The 25,103-nt window shown below is 40.8% G+C and overlaps 1 protein-coding gene and 14 non-coding genes across 15 annotated transcripts; all 15 read right to left on the reverse strand.

The window, feature by feature from the left end:
- Nucleotides 1–820: 820 nt before the first annotated feature.
- LOC104443148 (uncharacterized protein C3orf26 homolog) lies at nucleotides 821–9,490 on the reverse strand. Its single transcript, XM_010056523.3, has 6 exons — nucleotides 9,166–9,490; nucleotides 8,635–8,830; nucleotides 8,150–8,222; nucleotides 2,528–2,577; nucleotides 1,142–1,255; nucleotides 821–1,051 (listed from the first exon to the last, which is right to left on the reverse strand). The coding sequence occupies exons 1-6, from the start codon at nucleotides 9,455–9,457 to the stop codon at nucleotides 919–921; spliced, it is 858 nt and encodes a 285-aa protein (XP_010054825.2). The 5' UTR covers nucleotides 9,458–9,490; the 3' UTR covers nucleotides 821–918.
- LOC120289138 lies at nucleotides 3,719–3,803 on the reverse strand. The gene has a single exon (XR_005547070.1). It is a non-coding gene; the product is annotated as a small nucleolar RNA Z122 (small nucleolar RNA).
- Nucleotides 4,009–4,091, reverse strand: LOC120289151. The gene has a single exon (XR_005547075.1). It is a non-coding gene; the product is annotated as a small nucleolar RNA Z122 (small nucleolar RNA).
- On the reverse strand, nucleotides 4,295–4,380 carry LOC120289128. Its single transcript, XR_005547067.1, has one exon. It is a non-coding gene; the product is annotated as a small nucleolar RNA Z122 (small nucleolar RNA).
- LOC120289155 lies at nucleotides 4,586–4,670 on the reverse strand. The gene has a single exon (XR_005547077.1). It is a non-coding gene; the product is annotated as a small nucleolar RNA Z122 (small nucleolar RNA).
- On the reverse strand, nucleotides 4,874–4,958 carry LOC120289148. The gene has a single exon (XR_005547073.1). It is a non-coding gene; the product is annotated as a small nucleolar RNA Z122 (small nucleolar RNA).
- On the reverse strand, nucleotides 5,161–5,245 carry LOC120289159. Its single transcript, XR_005547078.1, has one exon. It is a non-coding gene; the product is annotated as a small nucleolar RNA Z122 (small nucleolar RNA).
- LOC120289140 lies at nucleotides 5,450–5,534 on the reverse strand. The gene has a single exon (XR_005547071.1). It is a non-coding gene; the product is annotated as a small nucleolar RNA Z122 (small nucleolar RNA).
- On the reverse strand, nucleotides 5,738–5,822 carry LOC120289152. Its single transcript, XR_005547076.1, has one exon. It is a non-coding gene; the product is annotated as a small nucleolar RNA Z122 (small nucleolar RNA).
- On the reverse strand, nucleotides 6,027–6,111 carry LOC120289150. Its single transcript, XR_005547074.1, has one exon. It is a non-coding gene; the product is annotated as a small nucleolar RNA Z122 (small nucleolar RNA).
- LOC120289161 lies at nucleotides 6,315–6,399 on the reverse strand. Its single transcript, XR_005547079.1, has one exon. It is a non-coding gene; the product is annotated as a small nucleolar RNA Z122 (small nucleolar RNA).
- On the reverse strand, nucleotides 6,604–6,688 carry LOC120289144. The gene has a single exon (XR_005547072.1). It is a non-coding gene; the product is annotated as a small nucleolar RNA Z122 (small nucleolar RNA).
- On the reverse strand, nucleotides 6,894–6,978 carry LOC120289165. The gene has a single exon (XR_005547080.1). It is a non-coding gene; the product is annotated as a small nucleolar RNA Z122 (small nucleolar RNA).
- Nucleotides 7,180–7,264, reverse strand: LOC120289133. Its single transcript, XR_005547069.1, has one exon. It is a non-coding gene; the product is annotated as a small nucleolar RNA Z122 (small nucleolar RNA).
- LOC120289126 lies at nucleotides 7,467–7,551 on the reverse strand. The gene has a single exon (XR_005547063.1). It is a non-coding gene; the product is annotated as a small nucleolar RNA Z122 (small nucleolar RNA).
- Nucleotides 9,491–25,103: the final 15,613 nt, after the last annotated feature.

Here is a 25,103-nt window from a genome sequence, read left to right on the forward strand (position 1 = left end):
AATTTGACATGGAAATTTGCTCAAAACTTATCTTTTTAAGTAATTTTATGAATTCTATGAGTTTTCTTATCATTTCTCCTTTTTCGTTTCTTTTCTTTTGTTTTTCCCTTTTCTTTCCCTCTTTTCTGCGCAACTGATGAATTTGACTGAAATCCACAAAAATTTAAAGGATAACTTTGATGATAGATGTTATACTCCCCATTTACAAGTCTGGTAAATTATCCTCATTGCTATAATACAAAGGAAAGCTGAAAAAGAAACTCGACGACACTTTTTATGAAGAAGTAGGGCAAATCGAAGGTTGCAACGTACACTTTGTTTCGATTGCCTAAAAAGAGCCTAGAGGCACTCACGAATAAAAATTTTCTTTCTTTATAGGAAAGAACTCTTAAAATCCCTTGAAAGGGAGTAGAATTAGATGATAATGGCAGCCAGCCACCACTAGCGAAGGGTGGCCGGTGTTGGCAAACGCTGCCACGATTGGCCGAGTCGAGACTTTAGGTCCCATCACGACGCTCATTCTAGTGCTTGAGCTGCTCACCACTCAAGCAAAGGGTTCAACTACGTAATCTAGCAGCACGAAATAGGCAAGGACTGAGTTTTGACTTGGGAGCTCAACCCGGCCTCTTTGCGAGCTCCGCGACAACTCGGGCTGGGGGTCCTTCCATTTATAGCACCCAAGATTTCATAGAGAAAAGCTGTTTATGGCTTCCAGAGATTGGACTTCAACACCCCCCTCGTATCTGCTGACAAGGTTTCATGCTACTAGGATCTCATGCAAGGTAGACCCAAATGTTATCGTACTCGGGAAAGAGGACCATACCAGAAGAGAGCATTCACAAACTGAACTTTGAAAAATTTTAGATAGCAAAGAGATGGCATACAATGTTTACACTTTGCTGCTTTACAAGTAGCTGCCTATTCATCATGGACTCTACTTTTACCCTTTATTTCATTCTGGATATTTATCGGACCAAAGAGGCAGATTCGCAGATTTCCTTCAACTATCCGTTTATGAAAGTAGTTCTTATACAAATCCCAGAATTCATCTCTGCAACACAAAATCCATATGAATGAGAACTACACTCAAGAATGCATGAGAATGGAGGTTCAAGGGCACGCAGTCAAGCAAAACATGTACCTGATTTGTGGAAGTGTTAAAAGGGAATAGCCCTTCACATCAGTGTGCATGTCAAGCAATATTACTGATAAGCGAGAAAGCCCCAATGCTTCAATGTCAATTAGTTTCTTTATTCTGCAATCAGATCAGTGTCATCATCAAGAAAGCAGATCGTGAATCATAAATAAGGAATGATAATGCTTTGTCAGAGGATCCCAGAAACTTTGAACTAATGCGTTATCTGAGGTAACAAATTATTTACTCAAGAACATCAACTGGAGAACTATATTTTGACGGGCTTCAGACTGATTGAGGTTATTGGTTACATAAATGAGCTAGGTTTGACATTCCATTTCATAACCTAACTCAAGTCTTGGCATTGTTGGGGGTTGACTGTACAACTTCAGCCAAACCCAAGTCTGCCTCACTGACGTTAATTAGCATTTCTTTCAACCTAATACTAAAAGAGAGAAATTATTGGCCTTGCCACTCCATCATTCAGATTAGTCAATTAGGAGCCAAAATCAGACAGAGCCACTGATCATCTTCAAAAGTACCTGAACAATTACTATAAACAGACTAGTGTTGGAACCTTCGTATTTGGTTAAACTTCAATCTACTATAATCAATAACTAATAGTATCAAACAGTACCTTCAAAGATGAGGAAAAAACTCAGCTGTTCAGGGTGGGGCACGCTCCTTTGAGCATAAGGCATGCTTGTTGGCATCACAGGCATGTGCTCTTCAGGGCCATGGGTGACCCCCTTACGGACATGCCCCTCAAGATCACGGGCATGCTCCCTAAGGTCATAAGCATGCTCTTCACAATGAGAGGCAAGCTCCCTAAGGTCATGAGCATGCTCTTCACGGTGAGAGGCAAGCTCCCTAAGGTCATGAGCATGCTCTTCACAGTGAGAGGCAAGCTCCCTAAGGTCATGAGCATGCTCTTCACAGTGAGAGGCAAGCTCCTAATGTTCAGGGGTGCACTCTCCACAACAGTTCTGATTTCAGGAGTCATGTGGGTCCAGTGGCAATCAATTACCAGGTTTGAGGCATGGACAATACTAATGCCAGAGGTGCACCATCAAGCCTTATCGAACTGAAGGCATTGAACTAATTTTGACTTCGCAATGGGAGTTCAACTGTATTCAATGTAATCTCATGCATGTCCCAATGCATTCAGAGAAGGACCTAGATTGCTAAATTGAGCAAGCAATTCTTCATGGAATCAATGGACAAACCTGTGCTCCCACTTCTAGCCTCTGTCAAAATCTTTTAGACATTTTGATTACTCATTGACAAGGAATGGGACCAACTTTGCTTTTAAGATGAGAACTTTTTCCAGTATTTTCACACTCCCATTGGAATTTCCAGTTATACGAATATTCAATTTAAAGAAACACAAACCTGTTTGGAGTACCACATGCAATATTGACACGGTTCTTTAACATGGCGACCTGCAGGGACCAAATATCCAAAATATGCTTAGATAATCCCAGAGTTAAAGTTAAACGGGTAGAATTTACAGATACAATTCCACTCTAGAAGCAACGAGATAGGATAAAGAAAGACAACTCGATAGTTCTCACTAATAAAGAACCGCCCAAATGAAATAAATATATTTATGTATGTACATATGCAAAAAGAAACTGCTCCTCATATTAAAGGAACTAGGAAAGACATGTGGAGGAAATAAATCATCCCGTTCTCCCTGACTAGGAGTCAATATAACAGAACCAACCGAGCATCCCATGTTGTGCCAATGATCAAGATGTGCAGAGTGACATCCCAAAAGTATCGAAGTAAAAAAGCACATACAATTTGTGCTCGGTGCATCTGAAACTAATAAGCATCTGATTGAAGAAATGATGATGATAAGCAAAAAGAGAAGAATTTAATATTTTATCCCAAGTACAACTTATCCAACTCTGATTGAGAGCAAACAAGAACAATTACAATACCTAACCAAAAAACAAATCGTGTGTGCATGTTGTGTCTGTTGCAGTTGCTTTTCAGTAGCAAGGAGTTATAGCCATTACATTAGTACATATAGGAATATATATACATATATATATATATATATATATATATAGAGAGAGAGAGAGAGAGAGAGAGAGAGAGAGAGAGAGAGAGAGAGAGAGAGATGAATTTCGAGGTCCAGTTTGAGGTTTAAAATTTGCTCCTTGGGCAAGCAGAGGGACAAATCTAATTATAGCCAAAGCAATAACCTGCCACTAATGTCAGCAACTAGGCTGATGATGATTAGGCATAGTTCACCATTTAGAACTGTATATATGTCATATGAGCATAATAAAAGCAAATCAGTCCTCACGGTTATCGCCAACATCTAAATGATGGGTTTATCATGAAGTATTTTGATATATCCTGACTTTAATAGAGCTATGACGTGCAACTATTGGACTTCTATTCACGCACTTATTCCATCTTTGGAATTCAAAACAATGAAGCCCAACTCAAATAGAATCTGATACAATAAGTAAACCCATAGCATCGACAAGCCGGTGATGATGAGGAATTATTGATCCCAAAATGGATGGGCATGAGGAACATAAATAGAGAATAAAGAAGTATCAGGATGTTGGGATCAGACTGACGTGCAAAAAATGTACTCAGCAACGCTGCTGCCTTAGATAATTACATTGTGGTGGCATCATATCCCAGACTTTGAACTGGTAAAAAACAAGAAAGCCAGAAAAATCCAAAGGGAAGATAATGTGGGTGATCAAAATAATATTTCAGAATAACGGAAACAACTTAAGATCAGGTAGATCAAAAAGAAGTTCACAAGCATATCCCGAGAACAGGGAGAAAGAAGAAAAATGGATGGGCATGGGGAGAAGAAATGGTAAACAAAGAAGCACCAGGAAGTTGCGATCAGACTGACGTGCAAAATGTACTCAGCAATGCTGCTGACTTAGATAATTACATTATGGTGGCATCATATCCCAAAGTTTGAACTGGCACAAAATAAGAAAACCACAAAAACCAGAGGGAAGATAATGCGGGTGTTCGAAAAAATATTTCGGAATAAAAGAAACAACTTAAGATCAGGTAGATCAAAAGAAGTTCACAAGCATATCCTAAGAATGGGGAGAAAGAAGAAAAATGAATGGGCATGAGGAGCGTAAATAGAAAACTAAAAAGTACCAGGAAGTTGCGATCAGACTGACGTGCAAAAAAATGTACTCAGCAATGCTGCTGCCTTAGATAATTACATTATGGTGGCATCATATCCCAAAGTTTGAACTGGCACAAAATAAGAAAACCACAAAAACCAGAGGGAAGATAATGCGGGTGCTCGAAAAAATATTTCGGAATAAAAGAAACAACTTAAGATCAGAGGTAGATCAAAAGAAGTTCACAAGCATATCCCAAGAATGGGGAGAAAGAAGAAAAATGAATAGGCATGAGGAGTGTAAATAGAAAACTAAAAAGTACCAGGAAGTTGCGATCAGACTGACGTGCAAAAAATGTACTCAGCAACGCTGCTGCCTTAGATAATTACATTGTGGTGGCATCATATCCCAGACTTTGAACTGGTAAAAACAAGAAAGCCAGAAAAATCCAGAGGGAAGATAATGTGGGTGATCAAAATAATATTTCGGAATAACGGAAACAACTTAAGATCAGGTAGATCAAAAGAAGTTCACAAGCATATCCCAAGAACAGGGAGAAAGAAGAAAAATGGATGGGCATGGGGAGAAGAAATGGTAAACAAAGAAGCACCAGGAAGTTGCGATCAGACTGACGTGCAAAAAATGTACTCAGCAATGCTGCTGCCTTAGATAATTACATTATGGTGGCATCATATCCCAAAGTTTGAACTTGCACAAAATAAGAAAACCACAAAAACCAGAGGGAAGATAATGCGGGTGCTCGAAAAAATATTTCGGAATAAAAGAAACAACTTAAGATCAGGTAGATCAAAAAAGTTCACAAGCATATCCCAAGAATGGGGAGAAAGAAGAAAAATGAATGGGCATGAGGAGCGTAAATAGAAAACTAAAAAGTACCAGGAAGTTGCGATCAGACTGACGTGCAAAAAATGTACTCAGCAACGCTGCTGCCTTAGATAATTACATTGTGGTGGCATCATATCCCAGACTTTGAACTGGTACAAAACAAGAAAGCCAGAAAAATCCAGAGGGAAGATAATGTGGGTGATCAAAATGATATTTCGGAATAACGGAAACAACTTAAGATCAGGTAGATCAAAAGAAGTTCACAAGCATATCCCAAGAACAGGGAGAAAGAAGAAAAATGGATAGGCATGAGGAGACTAAATGGTAAACAAAGAAGCACCAGGAAGTTGTGATCAGACTGACGTGCAAAAAATGTACTCAGCAATGCTGCTGCCTTAGATAATTACATTATGGTGGCATCATATCCCAAAGTTTGAACTGGCACAAAATAAGAAAACCACAAAAACCAGAGGGAAGATAATGCGGGTGCTCGAAAAAATATTTTGGAATAAAAGAAACAACTTAAGATCAGGTAGATCAAAAGAAGTCCACAAGCATATCCCAAGAATGGGGAGAAAGAAGAAAAATGAATGGGCATGAGGAGTGTAAATAGAAAACTAAAAAGTACCAGGAAGTTGCGATCAGACTGACGTGCAAAAAATGTACTCAGCAACGCTGTTGCCTTAGATAATTACATTGTGGTGGCATCATATCCCAGACTTTGAACTGGTACAAAACAAGAAAGCCAGAAAAATCCAGAGGGAAGATAATGTGGGTGCTCAAAAAGATATTTTGGAATAACGGAAACAACTTAAGATCAGGTAGATCAAAAGAAGTTCACAAGCATATCCCAAGAACAGGGAGAAAGAAGAAAAATGGATGGGCATGAGGATAATAAATGGTAAACAAAGAAGCACCAGGAAGTTGTGATCCGACTGACGTGCAAAAAATGTACTCAGCAATGCTGCTGCCTTAGATAATTACATTATGGTGGCATCATATCCCAAAGTTTGAACTGGCACAAAATAAGAAAACCACAAAAACCAGAGGGAAGATAATGCGGGTGCTTGAAAAAATATTTCGGAATAAAACAAACAACTTAAGATCAGGTAGATCAAAAGAAGTTCACAAGCATATCCTAAGAATGGGGAGAAAGAAGAAAAATGAATGGGCATGAGGAGCGTAAATAGAAAACTAAAAAGTACCAGGAAGTTGCGATCAGACTGACGTGCAAAAAATGTACTCAGCAACGCTGCTGCCTTAGATAATTACATTGTGGTGGCATCATATCCCAGACTTTGAACTGGTACAAAACAAGAAAGCCAGAAAAATCCAGAGGGAAGATAATGTGGGTGATCAAAATAATATTTCGGAATAACGGAAACAACTTAAGATCAGGTAGATCAAAAGAAGTTCACAAGCATATCCCAAGAACAGGGAGAAAGAAGAAAAATGGATAGGCAAGAGGAGAATAAATGGTAAACAAAGAAGCACCAGGAAGTTGTGATCAGACTGACGTGCAAAAAATGTACTCAGCAATGCTGCTGCCTTAGATAATTACATTATGGTGGCATCATATCCCAAAGTTTGAACTGGCACAAAATAAGAAAACCACAAAAACCAGAGGGAAGATAATGCGGGTGCTTGAAAAAATATTTCGGAATAAAAGAAACAACTTAAGATCAGAGGTAGATCAAAAGAAGTTCACAAGCATATCCCAAGAATGGGGAGAAAGAAGAAAAATGAATAGGCATGAGGAGCGTAAATAGAAAACTAAAAAGTACCAGGAAGTTGCGATCAGACTGACGTGCAAAAAATGTACTCAGCAACGCTGCTGCCTTAGATAATTACATTGTGGTGGCATCATATCCCAGACTTTGAACTGGTACAAAACAAAAAAGCAAGAAAAATCCAGAGGGAAGATAATGTGGGTGCTCAAAAAGATATTTTGAATAACAGAAACAACTTAAGATCAGGTAGATCAAAAGAAGTTCACAAGCATATCCCAAGAATGTTGAGAAAGAAGAAAAATGGATGGGCATGAGGAACATAAATAGAAAAAAGAAGCACCAGGAAGTTGGGATCAGACTGACGTGCAAAAAATTTACTCAGCAATGCTGCTGCTTTAGATAATTACATTGTGGTGACATCATATTCCAAACTTTAAACTGGCACAAAACAAGAAAATCAGAAAAAACCCAGAGGGATAATAATGTGGGTGCTCAAAAAAATATTTCCGAATAACGGAAACAACCTAAGATCAGGTAGATCAAAAGAAGTTCACAAGGATATCCCAAGAATGGGGTGAAAGAAGAAAAACAGATAGGCATGAGGAACATAAATAGAAAACAAAGCACTGGGAAGTTGGGATCAGACTGACGTGCAAAAAATGTACTCAGCAATGCTGCTGCCTTAGATTATAATATTGTGGTGGCATCATATCCCAAACTTTGAACTGGCACAAAACAAGAAAACCAGGAAAAACCAGAGGGAAGATAATGTGGGTGCTCAAAAAGATATTTTGGAATAACAGAAACAACTGATCTTCAGGTAGATCAAAAGAAGTTCACATGCATATCCAATGAGAATGGGCACATCCCATGAGGACTCTGCATTGAAGTCCTCAACATATAAAGGTACATCTCCCTCAATGTACTAAACCTATCTGGAAAAGAAGAAAGAGAATTCAGAGAACAGGGCTAGTTTTTTATGATCATTAAGGTGCATTACTTGGGGCAAATGGCTGAACTTGGAAGTACAAAATACGAGAATAGATCACATCAAAATCATAATTGCACCAATGACCCCCAATGTATCCACACCATGGAAAGAATTGAAACAGAGAACTCAAATCAAATGCAGAAACAATTACTTTCCCATATGCTTTCTTAGGAAATCTGCAGGATGTAACACTCACAAACTTGAAGGCAATAATCATGAACACTCAAAAACCCACATGATACTATCAATAACCAAGTAATGCATGAACACTCACATGCATTCAGGGCAGCTGAACAGACCTAACTATGGACTATGGATAACATACCTGTTCCTCTATTTTTATATGCTTTGAGAACAATTTGGCTGCATGGCATTCCCTAGTTAGTGACCTAAAGCCCCTAAAGAAACAAAATGAAAGTGTTAGCGTCCAATAAAAGCATTAAATAGTCATGCTATATTATTGGTAGAGGTTGGAAGTTCATTGTCAGCTTAAAAATCGCATCATGCCAAATTTTATGTATAACACAGATTGCCCAACAATGATGCAAAAAAGAAAAAAAGAAAAAACAGAGCACACGCGTGCAACATGTTTAAGAAATGACTTTGCATACAAAACACGTAAAAATATGGTTAATGCGGATAGTCGTATATCCAACACCATTAACCACTTGGATAAATGGTTCATATCGCAAATTGACGGACCTAATACTGCTCAAATTCCATCTCACAGTTTAGAAGCCATGAAGTTCTCAGGTCTCGGAGAAGGTATTAGTTCCTTGTAAGAAGGGGAAAGGAGAGAAGTAAGCAGACCTTAGAATCTCTATCGTTCTGATGGCGGATGCCGTGATGGCAATGACAGCTGGACTTCCCGGATCGATTTTCCCTTGATCAAGAGTTCCCTCATAGAGCACTCCCTTCCATGATGGGCCAAAAGCCGCCTTTATCTGTTTCCCCAAAGCATTAACATCTGGTTCGGGGCCCTGAGATAACTCCAGAATGCTCGTGTCTGCGAGAAGCACGTCATCGTCAGATAAATCTTGAAGAGTCTAAAAGAAAAATGAGTATTTAGCACGATTCAATCATTAGTATGGGATGCGCGACCCGAATAAACCCTCCGACACGACAGAACCGGCAACGAATTCCCTCTTTCCTAAAATCTAAAATGTTATCTGATTCGGTCTCCATCTCATTGCAGTCTTGACATTCAGCAAAGCAACATGAGAAACGAACAGCATCATAAATCTTCCCAAATGCGCGGAAGGGAAATGTACTCGCAGACCGCGAGCGAGAGAGACCGGTTAGAAACGACGACGAGACGACGCGGGAGCAAAAGGCACGGACCTCTGATGGAATCCAGCTCCAGAGAAGAGAGGTGGATGCCGTTGGCCGACTGGTACCGAGCGAGGAAGAAGCCGAGCTGCTCCGAAGCCGACGCCGGCGGCCGCCCCGCCGTGTCCTCGCTGCTCGGCGTCGGTTCTTCGCGGCCGGCGTCGACGTTCCGGTCGGTCTTCTTCTTCTTCTTCGGCTGCTTCTGCTGCTTGAAGGGAGGGTTTTTGGGAGGGAGTCTCGAGGATTTGCGACCTCCTCCTCCTCCTTCTCCTCCTCTTCCGGCTGCGCTCCTGCTACTTCCCATGGCGGACGCTAGGGTTTTAGGACCATCCCATCGCTCGCTTCGCTTTTAAAACCCTGGCGCCAACTCCCATGGCCAGTTAGGACCGGGCTCGGGCCGGGTCAGGACCCGGTTGGCCCGGTTTTTCTTCCTTTTTTTTTTTTTTTTTTTCTAACTAATCAAGAAAATTATCTGGCACAAAAAATAATAATAATCAAAAAGCTTTTTTGGTTAAAGATATTCAAAAGTAATTAAAAATATAACAAAGTAATTCATTGAGGAAAATTAAGTGGCCTCGACTAAATGACCTCGGGTTTTCTTTTTTAGACTTTTTTATTTCACGAATAATAAATGATTTGGAAAATATTTTCCTAAAAATAATCGTTTATTTCGTTTTGAAATAATCAATCAATAAAAGAATGTTCATTTTTGGCAATGATTTATATCTAAATAAGTTCGTTAATGGTGAAAATATTTTATTTATTTATTTTTATAAGTAAAATAAAATATTTTCTAAATCACTTATTTTTGCAAAACAAAGACACTCTTAAATTAGGGTTTAAAGGGCGGCCATTGCCATAGTATGGTACTCACAATTGTGCACGTATGCTATTAGCGACATAAACAACTTAAAAGCCCCATAGTATAGCTCAAAAAGGCCCTTAGAAAATTAGAAAAAGGTATAACTCAATTAACAACCACATGTAAAAGTCCTAATCCACCATCATCGACAGACGCACACACAGAGATAGAGATAATGACATTGCATAATCATAACACGATCTAGAAGAACCTAGATCGAAAAATGACCTTGGAGGTCAACCACATCGGTACAAAGCATTAGAATCCATCTTGCAAATGGCTAGGGAGCAATGGTCAAACCATATGTGACCCAGGGGTGTGCAACCAAACTGGGTCTACACAAGAACCAAATTGGCCCACCCAGAAAACATATTCAAGAATTGATTCCCATTGAAACTGATTCCCAAAATTTAGAATCGGTTTGGTTTCCAATTTTAAGTGAATACCCACTTGGGAATTGGATTGATTGAATCAGTTTTGTAGGCCCAAAAATATAAAACCCTATCTTTTTTCTCACGATTTATGATCTTAGAATTGTGTTTTTCCTCTCGCATGGCGATCTCTTTCGTCGTTACTCTTCCTTGGTCGCTTCCCTCCCTCGTCAGCTCACGATTGCATCATCCATTGCATAGAATTTTTGCTTTGCCTTATGATATTTGTCTATTATAATTAGCCTTGTGAATTTTTAATTTTTCATCTAGTCAAAAAGTGCATGCATTTATTGATTACGTGTGCTTAATGTTTCAATATAAATTATGAGGTTTATATTGTTTTCTCATATATTAATGTAAAATTTGAAGTGGTATAGGACATTGGACGGTTGTAAAATAGGTTTTAGTGAAAATCTGGTTGACCTTAAAATCGGATCGGAAAACAAAGAGATTGCAAAAACAGGATACAGTGTAAACAAGATCGAATACAAGGTCTAAAAAAAGGGAAATTGGTTATAACCAGGTTGGATATAGGGCTTAGGCTTAGAACTTATCTACCCTAGATCTAATCACCCCTAATACGACCTAAGAAACCAAGACAGCAAAGGTAGAGATTGGGTGTCGAACATCAAAGGGCTAGAAGTGAGACCCCAGAGTGTGTGTTTGAATTGAGACAACAAGTTAAAGTGACATGTTTGGGGTTGAATAATATCAAGAGCCTAACCTTACCCAAAACAAGTATTTACCTTTTATTTTATTTTATTTAATTGTTTACTGGAATAACAATAAGACCTGATCCTAAAATACCACATTTTTGGGGTTCAGGTCGGGCTTTTTTGACAGCCCCAATTGCTTGGACGCGTGTCCTCTCTCCACTGCTTCACTGGCCTTGCGCCTTTTCGTCCGTGTTGGCGTCGTTGCTCTCCTTTCAGGAACGAAGAATAGTGCGTGGGAGTGTCCGTCTGTCTGCGTGTGCGCATGAGAGAAGAAGAAAGGGGTCGGGTTGAAGATCGGGGGCGGCCATGCTCGCTTTCCATGATGAAGAAAGTCTTTCACGAGTCATGGTCCGATAGGCCTTCGGTTAATTAGTGAGGTTGTGTTTGGTTCAAGATTTGCAATGGGCTTTGAGTCCAATGCAAATGCTGAAAGCCCAAAGCTATTTGGGAAAAATGTTATGGTGTTTGGTAAAAAAATTTTACAAATGAGCTTTGTATTGAATGTGTGTTTGGTAAGAAAAACATTTGCAATGAGCTTTTGATGGGTATAATGTGTATATATATATATTTTTTCTTTTCTTTTTTTTTTTGAAAAATCAGCAAACCCTTCGCCGGCGAACGGCCGCATGTCAGTCGGCGAGCCAGATCTGCACCGGCGGTCGGCTCAGTCGCCCGACCTTGGGCGACCCGGCGAGGGTCGCGCGACCCGGCCCGAGGGTCGCCGGAGGTCGCCCGACCTCGGCGACCAGGTCGCGGCGCGCGACCCGGCGACCGCCGCCCGGGTCGTGCGGCCTCGGGTCGAGCGACCCTCGCCGGGGTCGCCCGAGGTCGGGTGACCTCCGGCGGCCCTACTGGGTCGCGCGACCCTCGCCGGAGGTTGCCCGAGGTCGGGCGACCTCGCCCGACGACGCGGCGCCCATCTAGCTCGCCGGCGGCCATCGCCTTCGCCGGTCCGGCGAAGGCTGCCCTTTTTCATTTAAAAAAAATATATAAATACAAATGACAATAATGGAAATATGAAAAATCAATGAGGGTAGTTTAGGAAAGAAAAAAATGTTTTCAGCATTTTCAAGGACTCCACTTTCATTTGAAAGCTCCTTGGAGGGGTTGCCAAACATCCTCTCTTTGGCTGAAGGAGCTTTGGGGGCTGGATGGGCTTTCTAAATGCCCATCCAAATGCACCCTGAGCCACATTGGATCACTTGTCGAATTATCGTCAGTTCCGGACAATAATGTCATAATCAATTTACATATCAAATGAAATCCATTTAAAATAATTCAAGTGTTATTAGAAAACTTGAAATGTGAACTTCAAATGTCATGGGGTTTCTGATTGCAATGGAGAGGAAGCTGCAACTGACCTCGTGAACCCAACAATCAATATTCCTCGGTCGTCTCGAACAACTCTGGCAATCGACCCCTCCGACGAACCGGCAAGCCGGGTCAACTCACTCTCAATCAGGCATTGCCGGTCGACAAATCAGCATTCTCCACGATCGAAGTCGGATTTGGTCGGAGGTCTCTCTCTCAACTGCTGTTGAGCTAATCCTCTATCCCACCGGGTGATAGCAAATCTGTCCTCAGGAAACCCTAAACCCAAATCAATGGGTGATCCTGGATCTCTCCCACCAGCATAGCCTTTCGGTATCTCTGAGCTCCTCAGCGTGCCATCAACCTCAGAACCCTTTCTCCCAAAACCTAAACTCACCTCCATGGACGAAGATTCGACCCACTCCTCTGGGGGGATGCAGAGATTCCTGCTCGACAAATCGCTCCACACTCTGATCATCCCATTCGGCAAACTTCAGCGTCTGGAGTGAAGCACCGCAATCACATACTCCCATCTCTCAGACAGTCCACAGCCCCACCCAGCAAACCAGAGGAAGTTTAGCCACAGAGGATTCCGAATGGAGGAAATCGTAAGTTTATTGCTCTGCTGATCGCACCCAGGCCTTGATGTAGATTAGTTTTAGCAATCTTGCAGAGACATTTCTGAAAATCAGCCAAAATCTAGCCTAAATCAGAATCAACGAGCCATACCTAGCAAACCAGAATACAGAAATTTCCAGAAGCCACATGACCACTACCCATAAAACCATAACACCGATGCAAACGCATATTGAAACCAGAACTCCCTTCAATCCACAACTATCTCCCAGCACACATCACTTCGCTTAAAAACATCAGGTAGAAATGGAAGGGGGGGAGGATACCCATCTCCGAATGGCAGCTTTGTGTCGAAGAATGGGAGATCTTTGGTCGGAAGAGGATATAACTGACCTTGGGGCTGCAATTTCAGAGGAAGAACAGCAAGCAAGTAAGTTAACTCTCTATGGGAAACTGTACTCAAAACCCAATGTTAATTTCCCGGCATTCATTTCCACTATGAGACGAGCCTGGAAAGCATATACGGTAAAATGTGAACAGATAGAGCCAGGGTACTTCTCATTCCTATTTAACACTGTAGAAGAGAAAAACAGGGTTTTAGCAACGGGTCCGTGGTCATTTTCAAGCAACCTACTGGTCCTTAAAGAAGGCGATCCAAACATACCTGAACACTGTTATGAGTTCTCCCATTACGCATTCTGGGTGCATTTCATAGGCCTTCCTCGAGCTCGAGTAACCGAAGAATCCATACGCCGTTTAGCCTCAAAGCTGGGGCAAGTTGAAGAGATAAAAATTGAGGCCAAAAACAACAATTCCCGAAAAGGAGGTAAGGCCAAGGTGCTGTTGAACCTGTCAAGCCCTCTCAAAACAGGAACTATTATTACTACGGGGGATAAAAAATGGTGGATTGAGTTTAAATACGAACGCCTCCCACATTTCTGCTTTTCCTGTGGGCGCATTGGACATTATGCAAACTACTGTTCAGAAATACCTTATGAGAGAACCGGTCTAGCCCAGGATCAACCAGGCCGGTATGGGTCGTGGCTGAAGGCTGAAGTCCGAGAGATCAGCCCCTACTGGAAGACCTTTTATGGGAAAGTGGAATCCACTGAAATGGAGGAAGAGGTTGTGCTGGAAACTCCAATGATGGCTGAGACTGAACCATTGAGAACCGAGCAAGAAGAACCAAATGCTTTAGCAATAGTCCTAGCTTCTCCAAATGTAAATGAAAGTAGAATGGAGGCTCACAAGACAAATCCAACCCCAACAAGCAGCAACAAAAGACCACAGCAGACCCAACTATTATTAACATCTTCAGCAGAGAATGAAGAGAACAACATGAAGAAAAAGAAAGGGAAGGCAGTGTACAAAGCTCCGGTAGTCAAAAAGCTAAAGCGAATCAGCCCTTATGAGAAGAAATCCTCACAGGACCCCCTTATAGATGAAGAACAACTCCTGGATGCCCCAATTCACTCATGGGAAGGGGCTAGTGCAGGGGCTTTGGTGGCTGGCCCGAAACAGCCACCACAGAATAGATGAAACTATTGAGCGAACCTGCAGGGGGTTGGGCTCACCCTGACAGTTCAAAGACCTTAGAGCCTTAGTGGCTCAAGAACGGCCCAATATGGTTTTCCTCATGGAAACCAAAAATAAGAAACAGGTTGTAGAAAGAGTGAAGTCACAGGTTCAGCTCTCTCATTCCCTGATTATTGATCCGATCGGTATAGGGGGAGGCCTAGCACTAATGTGGGATGAGGAGGTCGAGGTGGAAGTGGAGGGGTTCTCAAATGAGGTAATAAACATCAACTGCCTAGACATAAACAGGGGCTGTTTAATGAGGATATCCTTCATACATGCATCCACCAATTTTCAAGAAAGGGTCAGATTATGGAGTTCTTTGAAAGACAGCACCTACAACCATACCTCAAGTCCATGGCTGTGCATTGGAGACTTCAATGAAGTGCTGTATCACTGGGAGAAATTTGGGAGGAAAGAAGTGGACCGCTACCGTATTGCGGCTTTTCGGGATTTTCTAGATACTTGCTCATTGATGGACATCGAGAGTAAGGGATGCACCTTTACCTGGTCAAACAATAGAGAAGGTAATGCATTAGTTAAAAAAAGGCTGGATCGAGCGATATGTAATATGGAGTGGCGGATTCTTTACCCAAACGCTGAGGCTTTTGCTTTCCCCGCTATAGGTTCTGACCACAGCCCAATATTGCTATCTTTAATTCCCACAGAGCTTAAAAGAAAGAAAATGTTCAGATTTGAGACATACTGGCTAGAACATCCGGAATGCCAAGAGGTGGTTAAGAAAGCCTGGCATACAGAAAATGCAGAACAGCCGCTTATGGTAGTTAAAACAAAGAAAGTAGCTGCTGATTTAACCAGATGGAGTAGAAGGCACTTTAAAAATGCCAGAAAACAGATTGCCCTACTCAAACAAAGGCTCCAAGATCTGACAAACAGCACCGATGAGGAGCAAAACAGAGAGGAAGCACGAGATATTGCAAGAAAAATTGAAGATTTATGGCGACAAGAAGAGATATACTGGTGTATGAGGTCGAGAATTCAGTGGTTGAAATGGGGAGACCAAAACACAAAGTTCTTCCATGCTACAACAGTACAAAGGCGTCAACGCAACAAAATCACTATGCTAAGACTTAATGACCAGACTTGGTGCCGGGATCCCTCTACCATAAACCAACATATATGCAGCTTCTATAAGTCCTTATTCAGCTCGGTGGGAGACAGGAATTATCAACCAGTATTAGACCAATGCCCGGTAATGGTGAACGAGGAGATGAATGCAGATTTAATTAAACCAGTTACAAGAGAGGAAGTTAAAGAAGCTGTTTTTCAGCTAGGGGCAACAAAAGCACCAGGCCCAGACGGGCTAAATGGAGTTTTTTTATCAAAGCTACTGGAATATCATACAAGAAGACACTTTTAACATGGTCCACTCTTTCTTCAGGCACGGCACCTTTGATCCCGACCTAAACAAAACACATATCACCCTCATCCCCAAAGTCCCAAACCCTGAAGATATCTCCCAATTCCGACCCATCAGCTTGTGCAATTTTAATTACAAGATCATAGCAAAAGTACTGGCAAACAGATTAAAACCTTGGCTCCCAAAACTCATTTATGAGGAGCAAAGTGCTTTTCTCAACAACCGTCAGATACAAGACAACATCTTAATTGTACAAGAGGTTATCCATCAACTCAGGGTGAGGAGAAGAAGGCGTCATTTTCAGGCCATTCTAAAGCTAGATATGAAGAAGGCTTATGACAGGGTTGAATGGGATTTCTTATGTGCTTATATGCTACAAGTGGGGTTTAATGAGCAGTGGGTGAAATGGATAAAGCATTGTATCTCAACGGTATCCTTTAGTATCCTAGTCAATGGGGCACCTTCAGCTGAATTTCAGCCAACCCGAGGACTTCGCCAAGGTGATCCGCTCTCCCCCTATCTATTTATACTTATGGCTAACGTCCTATCTACCCTTATGGGCAAAGCAGTTGCGGATGGAAGCATTAGAGGTATCCGACTAAACCCCACATGCCCCATTCTATCACATCTCCTCTTTGCAGATGATGCAATCTTTTTCTTAAAAGGAACGATCCGAGAAGCTCAGAACGTAGCAAATGTACTAAACCAATACTGTTATGCATCGGGACAAGCCATTAATCTTAACAAATCAGGGCTCTTTACAGGGAGAGATTGCCCACCAAGTCTAAAACAGAATCTTGCGGCTGAATTAAGGGTCCCTATCATTGAAAAACCAGGTAAATATCTGGGGATACCATCGGATTGGGGAAGGACTAAGAAAGAAATGTTCGCGTGGCTTCTTACTCGAGTTGACCGGAAACTTGAAGGCTGGAAAGAGAGGCTGATTTCAAAGGCAGGTAAGGAAGTCCGAATCAAAACAGTTATCCAAGCTCTCCCTCAATATGCAATGACTATTTTCAAAATACCACTATCTATATGTCGTGCTATAGAACAAAGAATAGCTTGCTTTTGGTGGAAACAAAATGCTGCTAGAAGAGGAATACACTGGAAAAAGTGGGAGGAATTGAAAAACAGGAAAGACCGTGGGGGCCTTGGCTTCAAAGATTTAGCGGAGTTTAACAAAGCAATGCTGGGAAAACAAGCATGGAGATTTATTCAAACACCAGAAGCACTATGGTGTAAAGTTCTGAAAAGCATTTATTTTCCAAGAGGGGAGTTTTGGACAGCAAATAAAGGCTCTCGACCTTCATGGGGTTGGCAAAGCCTATTAATGGGAAGAGAAACTATTGAACCTAAATCAAGGTGGGCAGTAGGAGATGGACAGCAAATCAAAATCAGACAAGATACTTGGCTATCGACCGGGAAGCTCTTTGGTCCGGTAAATAGGGATGAACCACAGGTGGTGGCTGAGTTAATTGATCAAGCCTCACATACATGAGATACCCAACGAGTACATGAATTGTTCGAGAAAGAAGTTGCCAAAGAAATCTTAGCAATCCCCATAAGCCAAACGCACCATCCAGATATACTAGTGTGGACAGCAAACAAATCAGGATCATACACAGTGAAAAGCGGCTACAACCACTTGCACAACAAACCTGATACTCCTATTCCAAACACCCCGTCATCATCCTACCAAACCCCTAAGTCGCTTTGGAGCAAGATTTGGAACATCAAAACTTTCCCAAAAATCAGACACTTCCTATGGAGTATATGCAGCAACTCAATCCCCTCAAAAGAAAACCTACATAAAAGGAGACTACTTGATGATCCTACCTGTCAAATATGCAGACAAGCCCCGGAATCAGCAGAGCACCTCTTCATCCTCTGCGATTGGACAAAAAGCCTATGGTTAAACCCCCACTTTCAAGCCGAGACAAACCCAGAGAGGATCACCCGAATCGACAAGTGGGTTTTTGAAAACCTTACCTCACGAACGGATCAATCCTCGAAAGCCCTCTTTGCTGCAGCCTTATGGCAGATCTGGAAATGTAGGAATGCTCTGGTTTTTCAAGGCCGAAAGCCTGACCCACTTGTAGCTCAAGAAGAAGCGCACCCCACGGCTGCTTTATTCACGAAATGGTACCTACCGAGGAACAAAATAGAGCGAGGATCAGGTGAACAATCGTCTTCAGAGAAGAAATGGAACCCACCCAAAGCTCGCGAACTGAAAGTGAACATTGATGGGTCCTGGTGTGAAGAGTCCATGACAGGTTCGATCGCTGGAATATGCAGGAACGAAGCCGGCGTTCTCCTCCATGGCTTCGCGAAGTCGATTGCAGTTCCATCCGCATGGGTCGCTGAAGCCCTAGCGCTGAGAGAGGCGGCACAGTGGCTTCTTCATCGAAGATCTGCACGAACGGGAGAAGTCTTCGCACAAACTGAAGCTGATCTGCACGTGGTACTTTCCTCTGATAGCCTATCACTAATTAACAGCATATCAGGCCTGGAGGAACCTCCTTGGACAGCCCAGCCCATAGTAGCAGATTGTAAGGACATCTTGGGCCGACTTCCTGGCGTATCACTCATCTATGAGGCCCGAGACACGAACAAAGCCGCGGATTGGGTCGCTAAAGCCCATCGCATGAATTTGCTCCCTCGCAACTGGTTATCTATCCCCCCTCGCCCCTTATGTTCTATCTTATGTTTAGATTCTAATGTAACCCCTTTAATGGGTTAGTAATGGAAGCTCTATATTTCGTCCAAAAAAAAAACTTCAAATGTCATGAAGACCATTTTGAGTGATTCGGGCCCTATTGACCCAAAATTGAATGAAATAACATGACGGTCCAAAATTGGACCTGGTTTCAACACAAATTTAATCAAATGTGGGGAAAATATCAAACGAACTTGGAATTGCATGAAATCTTCTAGACGGATAGATCAACAAATCCTTAACAACTTTCGTGCAACATTTTGCTAAGAAAACCCTTGCTTTCAACCAGTAAATAGATTTAGCCCCAGGAGTCGGTGAAAAAACAATTTTGAAGGCCAAAATGACGCACATAAAGGCCAGTCTTGCTATTTAACCCTCAAATTATGTGGTTTTCCAAATAAGACTTCGATGAACAATTTTGTACCCAAAAGGCCTCACTAGAGTTAAGCCCAAACTCATATAATATACTAAGTCATAATCCAAACTTTCAAAAAGAAACGAGCCACAAACTAGAACCTAATATTAAATAAAACAATTCAAGCCCAACAGTCTCAATAGACCCTAATCCAACAAGCTTAATCTAAGCTCCCACTTGCCATCTCTTCTTCCACGCACCGCCCACCATCGTCTTTTCACGACGCAAATCGAGGGCACGCAGAGCTGATACACCGGAACATGAACCCCTTATATCATCATAAATCTACATATGTCTGTCACCGCACCTTCAGTGCCGACTACTTCCGATAATCGGACCACCATCCACCGACCTCCATTGTTGACCACCCCCCGCCCCCACCCCCACATTAATGGCTGCCACCGGCCACACATCCCAACGCCGATCACTCAACGTTCAAGACCGTGATATTACAAGAACACACAGGAACTAAGCAAGAGATCTTGCGAGATTGAGGGAGCTATTCTCGAACATAAACTTCTAGAAACTGAGCATGGCATTCCACACAAATAAACGCCAAAGAGCCAATATCACAGCCAACACATCAACAAACGAGAAGCATATATGAAAGGGAATATGCACGTTCGATTTCATTAACCCATTGATTCTGAAGGGAGACATGTTTTGCTAATCAATTGAAGGTCTCTTTTCATGAAAAGATAAAAAGTTTTATGAGATTTCAGAGTAGCTCAGAGTCGAAAGGCTACACTAGCTTTTGGTTTAAACCTTTTGATGAACACGTAGTGTGTAGCAGGTTAAAAAAGAAACATTAAAGACGTGCTTGATAACTATTCTACTCATGCTCCTCATCGACTCTCACTTCACACGGCCCTCATCGACCCTCCTCCTCCTCGTACTGTCCTCTTCAGCCTTCGAGAAACAAGCCTACCTCGTCTCCTCTTGGTTGACAACGATGAATTTCTTTAATTGCTCTCTCTTTCTCAATCATTGTTTTGCAATTGTCCAAAGGCCCTGAAGTTCAATTTTGCGTTTGTGTTGTAGGTTCCGTGTCGGAATCTCCTTGACACTTCCGTCCTCGCCTCAAGCCCTTTGCACTTCTTTGCGGCGATCCTCTATCGTTGACGCCTCCGGGTAACTGATTGTTACAAATGCGAGAGTCGCTTATGGTTCAGTGGTTGATTGCAGTCTATGCCAATTTAATCTGGTTTTTTCCCATCTATGTGAAGGAGTTCTTTACCAAAGCAGGTTTAATTTGCTTTATAGATTGTGCCCTTTTCTTTGTCTTTTCCTTTTTCCAATCTTCTTCTGTGCTATTTCTTTTGAATTGTCCAACTCCTAATTACAATCACCAAAACATCTTAAAAACTATTGTGGAAAGAGAAATCAGAGATGGCTTTTATATGCTTTAATAAAAACCAGAGAAACATATGTTGGTTCCAGAAGTTCCAAGATAACCAGAATTAATATAGTAGTGCTACTCATATGTGCACTTCATAATTCTACTACAACATTGCTTTTTTCATTCCATTCCTCGTAAATTCTCAACATGCTAATTCTTAATCTCTCTCCAAATGTATTGTTGAAGAGAAGTGCTCTGGCTATGAGCCATCTTCTTGAAAGTAAAAAAAATTGGATTTCTTTTTGTTCCAAGAGAGGGAGATGGAGTAGCACATTTGCTTCTGTTGGGCCTTTAGGGGTTTTTGTTCTATTGATATTTATATCTAGAAAACCTCCTAGTGCTGTTTGGGTTTTTGTCCTTATGATTTATGCTCGTTAAGCTCTAGCTTCAATGGGATGCATTCGTGTAACTTCATTACATTTTAGTTGATTAGATAAGTCTCTTTTTACGGCCTTGATTAGCAATCAATCAATCAATTAGTGAGGCACATTAGATCACTTATTCAATTATTGTTAGTTCTGGGCAATTATGTCATTAATCAATCAACATATCAAATGAATTCCATTTCAGATTATTCAAGTGTCAATAGAAAGCTTGAAATGTGAACTTTAAACATCATGAAGACCATTTTGAGTGATTCGGACCCTGTTGACCCGAAATTGAGTGAAATAACCTGACTGTCCTGAATAGGACCCGGTTTGGACCCAAGTTTAATAAAATGGGAGCAACATATCAAACCAACTTGGAATTGCATGAAATTTTACAGAAAGACCAGCAAATCCTTAACAACTTTAATGTTTTAACATTTTGCCAGAAAGCCATTGATTTGGACCAGTAAATTGACTTAGCACCAGGAGTTAGTGAAAAACAGTTTAGAAGGCCAAAATGGCCTTTATCTGGTTTGTTGAACATAAAGGTCTTTAAATCTCGCTATTTAATCCTTAAACTTTGTGGTTTCCACAATTAGGTCTCAATGAACAATTTCGTAGTTTTGAATTTTTGCAAAAGAAGATTTCAAGTTCATTGGAATTACAGAATACGCCTGGGTGCTCAGAGAAGCAATTTCCCAGATCTGAGTGCGGAAATCAATCGGCATATCGATCATCATTGTGGGTTTTCTCTTAGTGGAAAGTAACAATTTTTCATCTACATGTGTCACGGTCATATGCAAATACATAAAATATAGTACTCAAAATTGTGCAAGTATGCTATTAGTGGAATAAACAACTTAGAGCCCTATAGTATAGCTCAAAAAGGCCCTTACAAAATTAGAAAAAGTATAACTCAATTAGCAACCACATGTAAAAATCCTAATCCACTATCGTGAACAGATGCGCATGTAGAGATAGAGATAACGACATCGCATAACCACGACACAAAATCTAGACGAACCTAGATGAAAAAACTGACCTTGGAGCTCAACCACACCCGTATAGATCGCTCGAATCCGTCTTGCAGATGGGCTAGGGAGTGAGGGTTAAACCGTATACAACCTGGAAAACCAAGATGGCAGAGTTGCGAAGGTGCGACAATGACACTTGCTTGAGGCAAAGACTAGGCGTCGAATGTTGAAGAGTTGAGAAGTGAGACCCGAAAGTATGTGTTTGAACTGAGATGACAAGTTAAAGTGGCGTGTTTGGGGTCGAACAATATCAAAACCATAACATAACTGCATTTTTTAAAAGTTTATGACTTTTCGACAAGTTTTATGACTTCTACTCCACATAACCCTTCTTAATATTAGATTTAGATTCCATTAGTAGTTAAAAGTTCAAATTTTATGAACCTATTTTATTGCTGCCTCAACTTTATTGTGTCGTCCGTCAGTCAAGGTTAGCGGCATTTTCCACCGTTACTTTTCTTTAAGATGACCATCTTTTCATTCTAACGCCGTTCTTTCTTTCCTTTGGCAAAGTTTCAAAATAAATGATGTTCCGGGCTAATAAAATGTTCTGGGTAAGCATAACATATAAGAGAAACAAATGACATTGAATATGTACAAGATGGAGTGGAAAGATGGAAAAGACTACAAATCTTGGTCATTCTTATATTCTTCTTTTCGATATTAAATATGATTTTATTTCCAAGCAGCAAGAGATCGCGTACAAATGACAGCAAAAGATTGAGACTTGGCTACAAAGGGCAGTCAATATTGACCGTGAACATCACCTCATTCATTGGGATTTTGCTCCGGTGGCCTATTTTGCCGGCAGGCTCTTCCGATCAGCAAGGATGATCAAGCAGGGATCGCATGCGACTAGGCTCAAGACTTCACTTGTGGTAGTGATGATGCCAAATTTGTTCCCGTTTTCTTTCTGTTTTGTTCTCAGTTTTATTTTATAGAGAATTGGCCACTAAAATATATAGAAACTGCTCCGTTTGGCTAAATAAGCACAAAATATTAACCTACAAATTATCTGTATCACTCATGCTTTATCCGTTTAAGATATATAGATATACATATATTTTGTTATTTATATTGTGAGTAGTTGATGTTAAATCTAAACAATTACAAGTTTTTTTTTTTTATCACGCTGAAGTTGGTGGTGGTGGGGCGTTTGTGGGGTGAATTTCCATTTTAAAAGGGTTTATTTATTTATTTATTACACTGAAGTTGCATGTTTATGTAACAAAGCCCAAAGACTTTTTTTTGGGGGGAGGGGGACAAGGTCCCTTAAAAAGAATTAATTGGCAAATAATGGAGAAAAATGTCAACTTTGGATTCATTTGTATTTTCCCAATGAAATGATATCGAAAGAGAACTGATTCTTTTTTGGGTCTTTTTGTCAATTCAATCCTTTGATTTAATCACATATCCAGACAAAAAAAAAAGAAGAAAAGAAAATAGCCAATGAAAGAGTATGGTATTGTGTTGGTTACTGTAGACACATCAAAAGGTTCCTCATGTTTTTCTTGTCAAATTATAGTTTGCACATAATGGATGCAGAGTTTTGGGTTATGTGCAGGCAAAACGTGGACTGTCTAAACCGGTACCTGGCGCACATTTGGATGGGGGATATTAGATATATATATACGCACGTTATATTTGACTTTACATGGCGGTGGCAAAAGATAACATCAATCGGATAAAAAATGCCTAGACCACTTTCACGACAACAGCATTACACTCCTGGGAGAATATAAATTCGATGTTGCAATAATGTGCCTTGAAAATGTCTAAATAAGCCCCATTTTCCGAGAATAGCCGGATCTTGATTTGGCTATATAATTGCAATCTTAGGAGACTTAATAATAATAAAAAAAATTAAACCTGATTTTGATCCGTGTGATGCGGTGCGCTGATGACGGATGACGGGACATTGCAACAGACATATGAGCATGATCCAATCAAGAGGAGGAAAGATCAGCTCCCTGCCACTGCATTTCTAAGAGGACTTAGAAATGTTTTAATAATCACCAATAAGGCTTACTTGCAGCCTATTTGATTTATTAATTCATGTCATAAATTCTTATTCGGTAGTGAATATGATCTACTTATTTATAAAAGTCACTTGTTATTTGAAATATCATTACGCATATCTATTTGGGATAATATCTTGAAAAGCCTCAAACTAGTATGTCTATGACAAATTTACCGCAAACTAATTTATTTTAACTACCAAAAACCTCAAATTGATATATTAATAATGAATTTACCTTCAATTAATTTCCGAATTAATCCATAAAATAGTATACATGTGACAAACAGAAGGCAAAATCCCAAACTGGTACACTCGTCGATTGTCATGCGTGATCCAACTCAGTAATTTGATGATAAAATTTAACGTAAACTAATAGTAGGTAAATTTGTCACATGCATATTAGTTTGAGATTTTTGGTGGCAGAAAATTTGTTTGGAGTAAATTTGTCATAGGTATATTGATTTGAAATTTTTGTGACAATAACCCTATCCATTCTACTCATAATATTGAGTCCAAAATGATGAATCAAAATGATAAAAGAGCATTTTTTGACTATGAAGTATCAAGTCTTTTCTTTTAAAATTTGAAACAAGTTGGTTGAAATTTCATTTCTTGCTTAAGGAATGTAGTTGCTATAGCATGTAATTTTACTTTGTATCGTGTACTTCTCTTCAATTTATATCGTTAGAATATTTAAATATTAACCCACGCTTTCATCTCATAATTTAAATTTTCGCCGTCTATCCCACCGCTAGCATCTTTTCTATCATGGCAGCCACAACCGCTACACCACCACCCCCTGCCTCCCCATCTCAAGGTTACGGATTTTGTTGTGTTGTAATGAGATTGACCGGAGGTCGCGACCTTCTCAATGTCGTCGAAGCGACACATGCACGTGTAGAGAGAGAGAGAGAGAGAGAGAGAGACAGAGGGGGAGGGGCAGGCCAAGGGGCGGCACCACCCCAGGAAACGAAGGGGGAGGCAGTGTCCTAGGATGGCACTTCCCATGGAGGAGGAGACAGATCATGGCTTGTGTAAACGATCGGGGAAATAGGGTGTTCTTTTATTTTATTTTATTTTGAAAGGAGGGTAGCATAAGACTCTCCTCATGACATTTTATCGCTAAGGATATAAGAAGTCATTATT

Source organism: Eucalyptus grandis, chromosome 1 (genome assembly GCF_016545825.1).
Source record: "Eucalyptus grandis isolate ANBG69807.140 chromosome 1, ASM1654582v1, whole genome shotgun sequence".
Taxonomy (NCBI): Eukaryota; Viridiplantae; Streptophyta; class Magnoliopsida; order Myrtales; family Myrtaceae; genus Eucalyptus; species Eucalyptus grandis.

Bases quoted from the DNA above. Each gene is read 5' to 3' on its own strand.
- LOC104443148 (XM_010056523.3), bottom strand. From the start codon at position 9,457: ATGGGAAGTAGCAGGAGCGCAGCCGGAAGAGGAGGAGAAGGAGGAGGA. The intron at 2,578-8,149 runs GTATGTTATCCA...TGGTCCCTGCAG, and splicing joins ATATAAAAATAGAGGAACAG to GTCGCCATGTTAAAGAACCG. The intron at 1,052-1,141 runs GTACATGTTTTG...TTTGTGTTGCAG, and splicing joins TTAACACTTCCACAAATCAG to AGATGAATTCTGGGATTTGT.